The following is a 17351-nucleotide window of genomic DNA, read 5'->3' on the forward strand; positions in this document are numbered from 1 at the left end:
AGGGACAAGGCAGAAAGGAATCTGTCACAAGTACTCCAATCACTTGGTAGGCCTCCCCCAGGAAAGAAAAAAAGATGACCTCACAAGCACCTGGCACTACCAGTGGCCTCCTATACAGGAAGAGTTGCAGAGATAGGACTGCCCTAATAGGCTTCTCTTGACCTATCTGGGAGCTGCAGGTTCTCAATAACTATTGAAACTCAGGGCTCATTTCTTTTGTAGCTAAAATAGATTGTGCTCCTAGTCTTATTATGTATCCAAAACTGAATATGGTAGTCCAGGTTCACTTAAATATATATATATACACATTGCAAGAACTAAAGGTAATGACATGTGTTACTTAGTGCAACACAGCACATTACTGCACTTTTGCAAATTTTCTGTTTAAATAGATATTTGATCTTACTTCCATGAAAATGTTTAAGGGAAAAATTATGCTGTCACCCTCAGTCTAGCAGAATATCATGTTCCACAAGCACAAACTACACTGTGGCTATAGCTGTGTTTATCTTGTTGATCAACACCCATTTTGTAAATTTGTAATCTCACTTCCCTAAATGACAGCTATAAAACAGAACTCTACTTAAAGTCTTATGTATGTGCAGCTTTCATTTCAGTGGAAGTGGAGAACCTCCTTCTTTCCACTACCTGTTTATGGCATTTTTCAACAGCCAATTGAGGAGCAACAGAGGAGTCAGCTGTGATATGTGTTACCCTTCTGAACTCAGTCATACAGAGGATAGTAGAGGGAACTAACTTCTGCAATTAGGCTAAAGACGCATTTTTAGAAAACTGGAATCCTTGTAAGACAAAGATGGAGAATCCATTAGTTTTATTTCCCCAAGTAAATAATTCTGCTTCAAAAGAAAAGACCTATTACAAAGTCATAAAATCAACAAATAAAGAAGAGGCCAACAAAGAAACCAAGACCAGGTGAGTTTTTAACACTGAACTTTCAATGTTCTATTATCATATATGTGAATTTAGGGCATGGCTATTTTTATGTATGTCTGATTTCTGTAAAAAAAGTCATGAATTGCAAGACTGGGACTTGTACACATAAAATATTTATTTACCAAAGGATTTTTTTTTTAAGACCAGGAATAAGAAACAAATAAGGTAATAAACTGTACTAGAAAAAAAGCAGCTTTGAGAAATGGTTTTTAAAATGCCATCTAACTTAAAAACCTAAGAAAGTGTTTTAATAGTTTCAGCTGATGAGAGGGAAATCATTTTCACCTTCATTAAACGTGAACTGCAAAAGAATCTGATCTGCCTATACCGACTCAGTAGCATTCAAACTTTTTTCTTGTCTTCAAAATAACTGAAAGACTAGAAATGAAAATACTTTCATTACCCTTCACATGCAAAGGTGTAAAGAGGAAATTCATTAATTTGTATGATCTATGTGGGAGAAATAGCATCAACATTCATGTAACTGCATGCAGGAGGAAATTAGTAATGCAGAGAGAGAGATTAGTCAGAGGATGTTTGAGAAAAAAAAAGAAAAGAAAAAACCCTCTCTCAAAGCTTGTTTTAATTGCGGCTTAAACTCTCTTGTAGGGTTAAGGAAAAGAGAAATAGGCTGAGCCTTCTCCTGCAGAAGACCGAATTCCATGAAAATGACCATCTTGACAAACCTGAGACTTTGACACAAGTTTCAAGGTGAGCTTCATAAAATGTAGAATACTTTCTTTCAGAGCATGGCTGTTTCTGATTCAGAAGAGTCCATAGATTTTTCTGTATGCATTCAGGCTTTACATAGAGTAATACCTTGATGATATATTTCATTTTCAAGTTTAGTATAATGCACTGCAAGATTTCTAACAGGGACCTGCATACCAGTATATTTAATGATGCTTTTAGACCAGGTGGGCCAAAATGTCATTTCTCTGTTCCCAGTAGTACCTTCTTTTCAGATAGTTCCATAGACTTTAAAAAGGACTATTTGTGGTGTTAGATAATATTCAACATGACTATCAGTAGCACAATCTGACCCTACACACTTATGTCATTTCTGTAATAAACAAAGTTCTTCTGTCCTGAAGGACGGGTGAAAACAACGTGGGCTGAAAAAATGTATACAGGATGCATTGTATATAACCATTTATAATCTAGTGCAAAAAGTTGTCTCTACACACACATTATGAATGTACAAACTGATTTTCACTGTAATTATTGTCTTTTTAAAATATATTTAGTGACAACTTACTTTGTAAGTTGACTCATAGATTGTACAAAGGAATTGTCAGGCTTTTATGTAGTTAGCAGCTGTTTCTGTTTACTTGGAAATCATATGGTTCCTTAGGATGTTTCAAGGAGGTCTTTCAAGGAATCATGTCACCCTGGATGACACGATATCATAATAGCATTAAATATATAGTATCAGCTTTTCCACTGAATCAGTACCTAAGCCGGTACCAGTTTACCTCTGAATGAAAAAATTGCATTTAAAAACTATGTAACTTTTCCCATGATGTATGATTTCCCACTGTAAACCCTGCACTGAAGCCATGCACTGCACTAAACCCATTAGGAGTTTGCTGAGAATTGTTTCTGAGAATTGTCTCCCACTGTAGGGAATATTTCATTAACTAAAATACTTTGGTGATAAGGGTTTTCAGTTTCTTTCTTTCCACCAGAGAAAGAGAGAGCATCTCAGGACATTTAACTATTTTACACATTTTTCCTCTCCTTTTTTGTTTTATTTTATTATTAAACTTGATCACTTTAGACAAAAAAAATCAGGCTTTAAGCAATGAATACCTTGCCAGGGTATAACGTCCATCAATGACGGGAACGCTCTTTGATTAAGACCATAAAGGATTCTGTAAGGCTTCCTAAAAACTGACTCTCTCCATGTGCAAATTTTTACAGTGTGTATTGCTGTAGCACCTAAGCAGCTCACAAAATCAAATGATAAACTCAAGTTCATAATAAAATATTATCTCTTTTACCCTGAAAAGTATTTGTCTCTTTTCTTTTTCTTCTCTCCTTTGTTGGTGTTAGGAGAAGGTTAAACTGGGAAGAGAGTTTGGCCATTTCTACAGAGGTACTGAGTCATTCTGATTAAATGGAAATAGAATTAGCTTCCTGGAAGTCTTATTTCTTTTTGTATTTTATCTTAGCATATAAAACCATGCCAAATCTCTATCTAATAGGATAAGACACAGTGGGCATGTCTATACATGCCATTAAAGCGCAGCAATACACTTCAGAGCTTATTGCCCCAGAGTTTACTGCTTCCAGGAAGCTCCCATGTGTGCCATTTACATGTGCACCTGGATGCCAGCACATTTAGCTGGGTTTCAACAGCCTAGGCTGGCAGGGGACCTGGGGAGCTGAGCGTGGGACTGCTCTATTTGGGCTTAGTGTACTGTGGAGAGGCTGGCTGGGATAGAAGGGTACTTCATTCTGGGGTTAGCAGGAAGGCAGTAGTACTCTTGTGCCCCAGCCAGCTGTGTCAGCATATACATGTGAACTGCTGCTCACAAAAAAATAAAACTTTGCTGCAGGGTAGGCACATTGAAGGGGCTGCCTGTTGCAGAGTTTATTAGTTTCCTGCATCCTAGTAGGGGCACATGTGTGGACACTGAGACACCTACTGTGGAGCTAATTAGTCAGCTTCACAGTAAATTTCTCATGTAGACGTGCCTGGTTTCACACCAGCTTAGGCAGATGTTGTATTTTTAATAGCCATATTTATTCCGATAGCTAATTACACTTCAGCTGTTTATGTGAAAGACACTGAGACTTTATACAGATGTTACACTGAGAAATTTGGGGTTTTAGATCAGGTCAAAAATATCCCCCGATCTAATTCAGTGATTAGGTGCTGGGAACCTTATCTAAAGTCAGTCAGGGGAGGCGGGGGGCAGGTAGGATTGCAAAGACTATTGGGGTCTGTGGGGTGGGTAAGGAGGGACTGGGGAGCTAGTGGGGTCCACAGCTGGGATCAAAGGGGTAGGAATTGGCAGGATTAAAGAGCCTTTCTAATCCTGCCTGACCACACCTGGACACCTCTCCAACTCTCTCCCAATGCTGCCAAACCACCCCCAAACCTGAAAGCCATTCCTGGTGCCAGTTTTATCAATGATCACATGTGCCTGGAACTCGATTGAAGTAAATTGTGATGGGGGGAGGGGTGGGAAGATTGGGGAGGCTGGCAGCTTTGTGGGAGGGACTAGCAACTCCGTGGGGTGTTGTAGGGTTTGGCTGGATCAGGAGAGCTCTCTGCCACCCCAACCAGGGGCTATTTTTAAACCCCTGACCTCTCTCAGCCCCAAAAAAACACTCCCCCAATCTGCCTGCCACTCCCCTGACCCAACTTACTTTGATTGCCTCCTGGTATCTCAGTAAAAACTGCACCAGGAGCAACTTGCAAGATCGGGGGACAGGGGTTGCTGGACTGTGGGGGAGGGTTGTCCTTTTGGAAGTGGGGGGAGGGGCTGAGGGACTAAAAATAGCCAGGTGGCATGGATGGTGGGAGCAGGAAGAACATACCTGATCTAATTTAATGCACCTGCAAGATATAGTTAAATAAAATTGGTTTGGCCATTTTTTAACCAATCTAATCTTCTTGAAACTTCTGTACAGTTCACATTTAGATTGACTTAACTAGGGATATAAATGTAAGGACTGCACATGGGTGAACTAAGTGAGATTGGGTGGCCATTTTTAATGTGATCTAACCTCCCCCTCTATGCATTCTCCAGCATCAAACCACCTGATCAATTAGGAGACACCTTCAAAGGAAGCTGATAGGTGACAGGTCTACGGAGTATTTCCTTTTTCCTACAGACATCATCACTTCTGGATCTGACTCAGATAGCTGTTTTTCACTTACATTTTGCTCTCAGTGAGGTATTTAAATGACAAATATTCTGTTTCATTTCTACTGTTGTAAAGTCATTCAATGTAGTGTTTTTTTGTTTTTTGTTTGGCTAGTTGGTTTGTTTTGTCCAGGTAGGTGCTTTTTCCATGCAGAAGCCCATCCTTTTGAGTAGTTTTGACGTCAAGCAGGATATACCATTATATGGTGGTAGTGAAAAATGCCCATCATTACAGGGAAGTTAGAAATTCCACTAATCTGTTGCCTTACAATAGGATCAAACTGAGCAGATCTTGGGTTTTGGCCCCTCATCTGAGAGTACTCACTGCTGCTTCTAGGACTTGGATTTATTAATGATTGATCCAGATCTAAAGTGGCAAACCTGTACCTCACAACCTTGCCATATTACATATACTCTGGACTACATCCTTGGTTTGAAGTTGTCATGTTTACCTTTCACAATTACAAACTCCACTCAAGAGCAATACCAGCTTGTCCTCTTCAGTCATATGTGTATGTATAGTTCAAGGATCTACAGCTTTTCTGTTTCCTACAGAGGAAGGATTGTTTAAGAAGATGATGTATCCTTTTTCAACTCTGTAACTCCTCACTTTGCTGGTCTTATGCTATAATTAGAAACTAATCTCTTCAGCCTTGACACCTCTTGAAAATGATGCTCTTTCTACTTAAAACTGCATTCTTATTTGTCATGAGTTCACTGGGGAGGTGAATAATAATTTGCTTCAAGAACAATATTGCCATTACCTTAACATTTCCTTCCAACACTGGCTAGAATTTCAGCTAATTTTTCTGAATCCATTAAATTTGCCAGAAGAAGTAAGATTACCTAAATTGTAGGATAAAGGAGCTTTAAACCACTGTTAGAAAAGGATTGAACCATCCCACTTCTTGAAAAATATTTCAAGGGCCAGGTCTAAGGATCAGTGTTTATTTCCCAGTGGGAGAAAATTGTGTTAAGGTCCTGATCAAGTGGTCAGGAGACCTGGGTTTTATTCACAACCTGTTAGGAACCTCCTTTAAGCACATTGTATTATATTTCTAAAGGCCTCCAGATTTGCAATCTGGAGACACCATTTACTTTCACCTCTCCAGTGTTTTGCAATCTCTGTTGAGAACTACTATATAATAGCAAAAATATTATTAATTAGAAATTGTCTAAATAAATTAAACTACTTAGTTGTAGAGTTAGGTCAGATTCCAAGTACATTATGTTTATCTTAGATTTTATTCCATTTCTATTTTACAGATACAAAAATAAAGTCCACATTCATGTTCAAGATTAAGGTGCAACTAAAATAATTTCCCAAACTTTACATCAATATGAGTGAAATATTTGCTCTCTGTTGTCTGTCAAATACAGTGGAAAGCTTGAGATCAATGGGGAGGCATACGTGCATCTTGATGCATGTGCATGTGTGTGCCTGTGTGCGTGTGAGAGAGAGACACTGTGTGTGTGTATGTGTGTGTGTGTGTGTATGTGTGTGTGTGTGTCTGGTTTAAAAGCCATCATCTCAAAACAGCATGACATTTGAAAAAATGTTTGTGGTAAATAATACATATGCTATTATACTTACGAAGCTATTGCCTTCATCATAGTGCTTTAACTTTGTTTTCACACTGTAGAATTTCCTGTCTTCCATTTAAAAATAGACTGTGGTAACAAAGCCTCAGATGGACTGCAATCGAAACTACATTTCTGCAAAAAGTTTAGCAGCTAAGCCTTAATATTTTCAAAGTTTACGAACGTACTCAACCCAGTTCTGTTATGATTTGCATTTTCCTTGAAGATCTGGAGCACAGTGGAACACTGAAGAGAAAACAGTCCTTTTAAAAAGGGTGTAATACAATAGGCAAAAATGTCAGAAAAATGTACCCAAATGCCTTTGAAGTCTCTAGGTTCGTGAGCTTTTTCTATAAGTAATCTAAACAGACACCTTGTGAAATATGACAAAGCAGAAGCACTAGCAGATAACATATGTTACGGTAGCTTCATAAATACACAAAGCACACGCTTCATCAAAAACACTTTTTTGTGTCTTGTACAGTGTGTCCCCTGAAGACATAGTGAAATGGGGTGAATCTTTTGACAAACTGCTTTCCCAGAAAGGTTAGTAGTGTTTTCCTCTCCCTAAAGACTATCATTACCTGATGGAAAATGACAGAATGTAGGGGTGCAATTAAATAGACCTGGCAGTTACCTAAATTAAGTATGATGGGTCATTTATAGTGGTATGAGTTTCTTCTCAGCTTGTACGCTTAGGCAGTAGCATTCTGTCAACTACTGAAAATGAAGAATTGATTGGTAACTTTTAAGTTTGGCTTTTCATCAGACAAAAGTAATACAACAATAAGACACATAATAAAGGCTTTCTTCAATAAAGAGTGAAAAGGTGACAGTAAGTAATTAAATCATTGGTTTGTACTGAGTAATGAGCTATTCTGCTGCACAAAGTCTCATAGAATACTTGGATAAAATCCATCAAAGACTGGAATTACTAAGCAATTGTTTAGAAAAATATTCACTGATATTAGGAGAGGTCTTCATCTGCTTAGCTCTAGATATTTAAAATTAACTCAGAAAAACTGCAATGTTAATATAAAGCTTGAAAGCTGATTAATAGAAAAAAATCTGAAATCTATCAACTCCCTCACTAATTTGCTTCTCCCCAATATAAAGTAAAAATATGTCTGTGCCCTACTGATCTGATATTTTACAGGTTACTTAAAGTTTCTTTCTCTTTTCACTAAAATATCTATTTGTGACTATTTGTTTTTTTAAGGGATAAGTAGCCATGGAATGGCTAATATGGAGTTTAATATGGAGGGTATTCAGCTAAACAATGGGAAATGCATAGTGATGGAAAATGTCTTGAATTTTATCAGAAAAGAAACAAAACATAAGAAAAAGTATCTCAGAATGTATAGATGCTTAAAATGATTGAATTGCACTCTTTTTTGTTATTTCTGCAGTCGTTTCTCAGTTAAAGCGGCTACTGACATCAATGGGATTTTGTCTTAGGCCTAGAATAGGGTGGAAATTTATTAAGGAAAGTTTTTCCTAATGGAATATATTGGCACGTCCCAATGAGAATCATGTGTGGTTTGAGACGTTACAAACTGCACACAGTGAACATGCACCCATTCTCCACACTGTTGATTTGCGGTGTAGAAGGATTTTTTTTTTTTTGACACTGGGAGATCCCAATGTCAAAAAAAAATGCCACAGAAAAAAGGAACATGGCACATGGCAGCAGCATGTGCTGCCAGAAAAGGAGTCTGGCAAGCTAGAGCCATGCTCTGGGTGCAGCCTAGGCTCCAAGTGGTCAACTTGGCTGGCATTGCTTCTACCCCAGGAAGTACCCAGAACCTCAAGTAAGGCTGCTGGGGCCAGCCCCAGCCCCTTCTACCCCATCCAGAGCAATTTGCTGCATGCCAGAGTGCATGTGCAGGAGCGTGCCATGGGAAAATAGCAGTGGCACAAATATGTGCTGCTGCTATTTATGCAGGGGGAAATGCATGCCTCTGAAAATGCATGCTCATTGGGATGCATCCTATTTGTTTTCAAGTTAACATCAGAAAAGTAGCTGGTTCTGAAGGCGGCATCTTCAGTGAGTCTGTTCAGGTAGATGCATCCTACTGCAACTATTGTTTATTGTCTTTGAATATTTTCAAGTTGGTTGTAGACAGATTTAGAAGTAAGTTAAAAGAGATGGCGAAAGATTTTTTCCTAAAAATATAAGCTGGATGAGATGTCGGGAGGCAGGAGGTGTTTTTTTTAAAACAATAGAGATGTAGAAAGCCACAGAGCTAACAGGTTACATTAGATACGACCAACGTGTTAATATGAATGTTTATGTACAGGATTTTTTTTCTATGTGAACTTCATATTACTGATGAGCAGCATCCTGCATGATCTCTTGTTTGAACAATGGTGAAATATTCACTGAGAGAGCAAAAGCACAGGAATGGAGTCCTAAAGGACCACTGCTTGTAGAGCCTATATCCAAGAAATGTATCAGCTTTAGTAAAGTTTGTTTCTGAAACAGCAGTGTAAATGAAAGTGGTCAGCCCTGAAAGAAATCACTCCTACACCATTATTAAATACATTTTCAACAGAAATGTGTAAGACGTAATTTCAGAAGCAGTTTAACATTGGTTTTTAAACTTGAAAAAATAATTGACATAAAAGAACTATGTTTCCCTGACAGGGCAGGCTTTTTAATGATTCAGTTAATTTAAAACATTGCAATGCTCACTTTTGCAGCTGGACGAGAAGCATTTGTAAGGTTTCTGAAAACTGAGTTCAGCGAGGAGAACATTGAGTTTTGGATAGCCTGTGAGAATTACAAGAAAAGCAAAGACTCTCATGAACTTCTTTCACAAGCTAAGAAAATTTATGAAATATTCATACGAAAAGAGGCTCCAAAAGAGGTACAGTAAAAACATTTGTGAGGATATAAAGTGCTTGACACAAGCTGCACCTTATAGCATTTGCCCTTCAGAACCACAGATGCAGAAACATTATTCAGCAGCCACAAATAGTTCAAATTTGGGCACTGACACAAGATTGCTATATCTTAAGAATCAGACTGCTACTTGAAAAAAAGGAATGGAAGCCAACATTCATGGACTCCTTCTCTCAACTTTCACTCTTTCATATATTATTAAATTAATAACCCTAGAAAAAAGCATAGTTATTAATATGTCACCCTAGTCAAAGGAATTTGTAGAACTTCTCATTGCTATACATCATGTTGAGTAAATTAAAGGTATGTTGCTCAGATAATATATTTCCAAATACTAGTCATTTGTCAAATTCTATCTGCTGCCACTTATGCTTATTTCCAGAACAGTAAAAATATTCTTTCAATCTGCTAAGCCAGTAATTACAGATCCAATGATTATATTATTGAGATTCCAAAAGCATTCTTTAATAAAACAAGTGCTAAAGTAGACCATCAAATTAAACACATTTTTCAAGTAATGACTAAAAACAGAGAAAATATTTATTGAGTGGCACAGGGTTTCACAGAAGGAAGATCTAGAATAAATTAAAAGAACCTATATTGTAAAAGAGAACACACACATAGAGGATACATTAGGTCCAGTTCTCCTTTGTACTTTTCTATTATTACTAGCAAATTGCCCATCAAGAATGATGGGGTGAGGGGCAGACAGGGATGGAGCCCCATGACCAGCCCTGTGCCCCTGGCACCACTCTGGGTCTGGCCTGGCTCCACCCCCCTCCCCCGGTCTGGCCTTGCTCCACCACCACCCCCCACTCTCTGGGTCTATGGGTCTGGCCCCACTCTACCCCCACTTCACTGCTCTGGGTCTGGCCATGGTCCAACCCCTGCTGCCACTCCAGATTTGGCCCTGCTCTACCCCCCCCAGCTCTGGGTCCCGCCCTACTTTATCCCACCCACCACTCTGCAACCGCGTGGCCTACATCCACTCCCTCCCCCTCCACTGCCTCCCTCTCCCTGCCAGCTGTTCTTGGGGGTGTTGGGGCCAGGCAGTTGGAGGGCGCCACCACCGTGATCCCCCCTTCACCCTTGGCCAGGGAGGCATGGGGAAGCTCTGCTGCTTGGGTGGCCAGGGCATGTTTGCCACCACCACAAACTTCCCTGGCAGCAGCTCAGACTTGGGCCTGCACAGCCCGGGTCACACAGCCAGTCCCTGCCCACCCTCTTGGCAGCATATGTGCAGTTGTCCAAAAGCATTACAGACAGACAGACACACGGACAGAACAGAATAGAAGTCCTTTAAAATTGGTGCAACTTGTATTTGTCATTCCTTTACACTGTACAGCTGCAGTAAAGGGGTCCTTGTGTAAATAAGTAAAAGAGCAGTTTTCCTCATAACCAGAAGAGGCCTGGGCTGGCTGATAGGTAACAAACTCCAACTGTAGTCATTTGGCTGAGCAAGAGCTACCAGGTCAAGCCCCTTTGACATGTCTTTGTATTGTTAGTACTTCTGATTCAATATGAATCTATGAGATGTGAGCAGATTATGGATTAGCTAGATTGCCTTTGTTTTATCAAGCATTCTTTCCTAAACATTTGTATAGGAAGTGTTAAATATTAGCAAGTATCTTTTGAGGTAGTGCAGAAAAAGTATCACTGCTCAGCCTAAGGGATAGGTTTTAAACAGTGATGAAATTTAAGACTTTAATTTTCCTGGTTTGCATTGGGGATTACCACTGCTCCTTGATGAGTCTGCTTTCAGCTCCCAAAGTGCTTTCAACTCATGTTTTTTTTCCCCTTGCATCACATACCATATTAACTCAGATATGAGGATATTTTCCCCTCCCAATCAGCATGGGGGAAAAATCCCCTCATGTTATATTAGGATATTAACAGTCTGCTCCCCCTCTCACCCCTATTAAATGCATTGTCCCCATCTATTAGATACATTGGCTAGAAGCAGCATGTTCTCAGATATGGAAACCATCTATAAAGTCGACTGAATGCAGCCCATGCTGAGCATGCCCATAAAACACATGGCCTATTAGTATGTCTGGGGTTTGGGGCCCTTAAAATGTGCATGTGTCCTTCCACAGGGAACTAGCACTGGACCTGGAGGTATTGCAATACCAGACTGGCACCAGGAGGGCCAGGACCATCCATGATGCCAAAAAGTGATGCAGAGAGGACCACTTAACCATTCCTTCCTGCTGCATCTCCAAGGACTTTTAATCTTGGACTCTTCCCTACCCCCACAATTGTATCTTGCATGTTTTTATTTGCAACTGTATGTGTTTTCCTAATCATGTCCCTATTGCGATGTGGTATTGTTGTGTGGGGTCTCCTGTATATTCTCTGCTTTGTAAGTGCCACATCTGTTTGTAGGCATTGTGCTCACTGCTCGCCTTTTTCTTCCCCCAGTCCTACTTCCCACCCCCCAGGCTTAGTTGGCTGCATGTTTCATATGTAACTTAGCTGTAATCCCACCCCTACCCCTATCCTCTACTATGTAGCCCTCTACTCAGGTCTTTCTGTATTTCCTCATGCTTTGAACTTGTCATCTGAACTTTAACATTTTCTACATTTGACCTTAGTGAAAAGGATGAGATGCTGATGAGAACCTTTTTTAAAAATAAGGTTTAAATAACAATAATAATAATATATTTCATATTCCAAATCAAATCAGCCAAATCATATCAACTGAGCAGAACTCAATCATTTCAAAAATCATATTGATTGAGCAGGCAGAACTCAATCATTCTAAAAACCATGTATGCTGCTAAAACCGGCAAGCATGCTCTGTCCAAGGCTCTCACCCTGGGACTTCAGATACTTCCAGACTCATTGGCAGGCATCCTAGATGTAGGCCCAAGCCTGGAGATCTTGAGATTCAGATGCCCCCACCAAGACACTTGATCTGGTGGGAACCTATCACAAAGCTAGGTTAGTGCGGCCCATCTGAAAAAGATGTAGTGCCCATTGTGCTCAGTTTATCTCAGTACCAACTCTTTTCAAGTCATGGCCAATCACTACATAAAACAAATCTCAACTTCCTCTTCACTGCCACAGCTGAACAGTCTCTTTTTTTCCCATTTCCAATAATTCCTGTTTTTTCAGAAGCCTTAAATATCTGACAAACATCATCAACCTCCTGTGCAGCTGAGTGGCTCTGTCACCCCTCTCTCAGCCTGTCACATGTGATTCATGTAACCCCATTCTTTATGGGGTGGAGATGGACAATGCAGCCCTGTGCCTCATCCGCATATAACATTTTGGAAGTTCCCAAGACTTGTAACACGAAAACCCAAGTCCTATTTAGCACATGGATCCTTTGTGGGGGGTATCTGGAGTATACATGGATACCAAACAGTGTTGGGCTGTGGGGTTACCACGGCTTGAAATGCTGTTGACTCTCATGAGACCCAGTTCAATGAACTATGTAAGTCACGAGCCTTTTGGTGCTTGACTAATTTAATGCACAGTGAACACATCTACACAAGATGCTAAATGTACAGTAGACTAATTCTACTGCATTAGTGCATCATGGCAAAAGCCATGCTAATGCGCAGTACAGTTAGTCTCCTGAGCATTAGCATCACTCTGCTGTTTTTGCCCTCTCTTTGTCCCTTTCGTCCCCTTACTGTCACATGTAACTCACTTCCACATTGTGCTGGTGGAGGGAACAGAACCTGAGCATGGTCTGGCAGTAAGGGAGGGCAGGAAGGATGCAGAGGGAAGATGCTGGGGGGCAGCAGGCAAGAGGGCCATCTGACCCCACTCAAGTAGTAGGAAGGGAATGAATTCAAGACAACACTCAGATAATTGGATTCTATACCTGGAAAAGGATAAAAAATTTATAATTTTTATATTTTTAGAATCTAATTATTTGGGGGGGTTGTCTTATGTTTAGGGTTATTTTGTATTTGAGTAAATATGCTAATAGGATGTGGGTTATAATGGCTAAGAAGAATTTTGCATAGCAGCTGTGAAAGCCAGCTTCTTCATATGCATTGTTCCTTGTTCCCTTTCCTAAGCTGATTGTCTATAAGAGCTAGTGATAATTGCATCTTGGCCAAATAGTGACATAATGAACTATAAATATATATTTTTGATTTGATGCATGGAATGTTCTCCACAACAGTATCCCTGGTGTAGGTAGAGGAGCGGGTGTTCCAGTGTGTCTTTTTTACAGTGCTCCAAGTAGTAGTTGGGAAGCTGAATGACCCTTCATTTGTCCATTGGTGGGAAAGGACACGGCACTATATCTGGGAAGCCCAAATTTCAAGAATTTACTTCTATTTTGGACCACCAAGAACCAAATTTTACTATCTAGCAAAGCCCTTTAAAAGGCCCTTTTTCTGACTCCAGTTGGAAAGTATCTCAGAGTTTGGGGACTTGAAGGACAAATAGTTCCATTAACTAATTTTCAGGTTTTTTGTGTACAAGCTATTTGTTCTTGGTACATTTTTGCAATATATCTGGATGGTGAGGCAGTCATATTTCAATTAGGAAAATAAAAAGTTATATATAAATTAAATGAGCCACTCTTGATGTTGGCTGGAAATTATTGTTTCTTAAATAAGGTGAGTATCATACAGCTAAACACTTTTTATATTAAAGATCTTTTCCTTGACAATTGCCACTGTTAATACAGAAGTAAATTTAAGCTGTAACAGAAGAGTACTTTCATATGACTTCTCAAAATCTATTAAAATATTTTTGCTTAACACACTAATCAGAATATCCTAACCCTCCTGTTATTAAGACTCTCCATAAAAATTAGAAAATTAAAACATTTAAAGTTTTGAACCTGAAAAAATGTGAGTGTCTTTGACTCTCAGTGACTTCCATGAGAATACTATGTTGGACTGGACACATTTCTCTGTATCAATGTACAGAGAAACTCACATAATATCTGTGATTACTAGTTTTTATCTTTATCTAACAGATCTCTCTATAGTGACTCAGTTAATAAATGGTATTTATCAACTGTGTTAACTAATTAATAGAGTTTACAAGACTTACCTCTAGTTGGATGTACAAAATTTTTCATAGGAACTAGTCTTCTCATTTAGAATATTATTGTTATTGATGATAATGTTTGAAATAATGAACTACATGCTTTTTTCATTATTTTTTGCAGGTTAACCTTGATTTCCACACCAAAGAAATCACAAATCAGAACATTGCACACCCCACACTTAGTACCTTTGATGCAGCTCAGGCCACAGTGTACAGGCTGATGGAGCAAGACAGTTATCCACGCTTCCTGAGGTCTGCTGCTTATTCAGACCTGCTTAAGGGGATGCATGCCAACCATCCTGCTCCTAGAAGACGATCACGCTCTTTTACTTTCAGTGAATTCCAGGATGTGCAATCAGACTTCACCATCTGGCTATAAAGAAACTTAACCTACTTAGACTCTAAGTACTGTAGCAAATAATAATACACAACATCTTAAGACCAAATCTTTTTGCTGATGTTACTCTATTTTGCTCTGCTTGTTTCAGTGGAGTTACAGCTATTCATTCCAGCTAAGGATCTGGCTCAGAAAGCTGTATAGTGATTACTTTCACTTAATATAAAGAGATATGCAGCATATTGGCAAGATGTGTTAAACATGAAGTATTTATATAGTATATTGTATCTTTTAAATCTCACCTGGGAGAAACTATTAATCGCTCTTTACAAAATGATATAGAGCAGTGAGAGCTTTAACTCTTATGTGATGAAGACCCTGAACCTGTAATATTTAGAATGCATAGTCACCATCATTTGCACATAATTAATATTGTTGCAATATTTCCTACACTAAGTAGAAAATAGTTGTGGTACTCCTTCATACAGAAAACACACAGAGACATTAATTAGGCGGAAAGTTAAATTATAATGATTTTTAACTACAGTTTGAAATCTCCATATTCTAGGAGACACCTTGGGAAAGACCTATTCAATTTTATAGTGATACATACTATATTTTCTTATTGCATATATTTTCATATCCTCTATTTAAATTAATCTGTGTTGGTAAGCTTTGCAATAAACAATTTTATTACATTATTTCTAGCTAAATGAATAATAGTGGGATAAGAATATGTAATTTAGAATGTTTTATCTAATTAAATCGTGTGATTAATATTCTAATTAAATAACAGTTCAAGAATTGGGTTTTTTTAATATTCATTTCTAAGTTTTGTAAACTTGGGAAGCAAGCTTTGAGTGCGAATTTTAGTAATCTTTGACGTATCCCTAAAATGGGGATACATTACAACGGCAAAGTCAGTTACACATTACATACACATTATTACATATCCATACGCATTATTCCTGCTTAAGGAAAATATGCTCATACATACTTAACCTTGAGCACAATCGTAACATACCTAAGAATGTACTTATCTATATGCTGGTTTTTAAGTCCTTTGATTAATCTGGAGCAGACGCTCTCAGCAGAATATGGGGCATCTGACAGTCATGGAATTAGAGCTCTTTTGTCCCAGATATACAGGCCCTGTTTGTTGGCCTGTTTGTTCCAAGTTGATATGTCCTCAAATGGAAAGCTTGTCTGGAGGACAGCATTACTCGGGATGAGACTCAGAATATCTTCATTGGATCTCCCCGGTGGCTTCAGTTCAAGCTGCTGAATCTTCCATTTAAGTGAATGTTTCCACTTCATTAGTGTCCGTGTGCAAGATCTTTCCCCTCATTCAAAACCTCATTGAATTAAAAAAATGCCTCTGGACCCTGGAAAAATGTCTCACTAACAACTTTACATTATTTGCTGTATTGGAAGTTAAAAATCTGGAAGTATAGGGCAGTGAATAATGGTAGAACCAAAATAGAACTCTCTTTTGGTTTTTTTAGCAAAACCAAACTCAATTCATTTTGGGACAACCATAATATTCAATTTTACCCTTGTTCTGGTTTTCTTTTTATTTTGTTCTTTCATGGTGTTAACTGTTTCCATCATCTCAATCTATCCAATCAACCCACTCTTTCCTATCTTAGCAGTGTTTCCTTTCCCCATCCCATTCCTTTCTCTATAAAACCCTTTCTTCCTGCCAGTGTTTTCATACCATCTGATGGTAGGTTATTGCCTATGAAAGCTTGTGCCTCTCAGAACCAGTTAGTCTCTAAGGATGCCTGTAGATGTGTGGGACATGTGCTCCAACGTGCTACAATTACAGCACATCAGAGCAGACTCGATTAATTTAGGCTACTGAAACATGCTAATTAGCACAGTCCAGCAGCCTCAGTGTCATGTGTATTCAGCATCCCTGCATTTCAAAATGTTGTCTGGGGCACTTTAACTAAAGCTCATCAAGTGAGCTTTAGTTAAAGTATCCCAGCCAACATTTTGAAGCATGGGAGGGATGCTGAATGCATGAGCTGCTGAAGGCACTTTAATTAGAGCAGCTCCTGAGAGGCGCTGTCATTAAAGCATCCCTCTTCCATCCCCAGAGCATGTGTAAAAACACCTTAAGGCACTATCTGCCCTACATTCTACCTGACATCCAATTAATGTGGCTAAGCACTTCTGTGCTAATGCAAGACTAGGGATGGTGCAGTAAGGTGTAAGTAAGGCCATATGTAGGTGCAAACTTGGTGTGTCTAGCAACAGCACCCTGAAATGCACCACACAGGTCTTTATGCACTGCCCTCACCTGGAAGCCAGGTCTGTGCCGTGCCAAAGATGTTTAATTAACACTGATGAGTAACACTGTCAGCCCTCGCCCAGCACTGTGCAGATACAGGTATACTGCTTTCTCTCAGAGGGTGAAAACATGCAGAGGCATGTGGCTTATTTGATTTGAGAAAAACTGCTGCCTAGAATGGTAAGAGTACAGTGCCGATATGGCTTGAGATAATGTTTCCTTATAGAAAATCATATAATTATCTGCTGGACTAGAGAAACGGTTTGGGACTACAATTGGAACAGGACTACAATGTGAAGGAATGATAGCAATACAACTCTAGCTATTGTGAGAAATATGACCAGAAAGCTTGCGCTTCAGCAAGCTGAGAGAGACCTG

At 39.2% G+C, this 17351-nt stretch overlaps 1 protein-coding gene across 1 annotated transcript; it reads left to right on the plus strand.

The window, feature by feature from the left end:
- The first annotated feature begins 613 nt into the window (after positions 1-613).
- RGS18 (regulator of G protein signaling 18) lies at positions 614-15618 on the plus strand. Its single transcript, XM_090049244.1, has 5 exons — positions 614-933; positions 1564-1665; positions 6898-6959; positions 9117-9283; positions 14462-15618. Exons 1-5 carry the CDS (start codon positions 815-817, stop codon positions 14717-14719), a joined length of 708 nt encoding a protein of 235 aa, XP_089905370.1. The 5' UTR covers positions 614-814; the 3' UTR covers positions 14720-15618.
- Positions 15619-17351: the final 1733 nt, after the last annotated feature.

The sequence above is a fragment of the Crocodylus siamensis genome, chromosome 5 (genome assembly GCF_052110815.1).
Source record: "Crocodylus siamensis isolate JL-2025a chromosome 5, ASM5211081v1, whole genome shotgun sequence".
Classification (NCBI taxonomy): domain Eukaryota; kingdom Metazoa; phylum Chordata; order Crocodylia; family Crocodylidae; genus Crocodylus; species Crocodylus siamensis.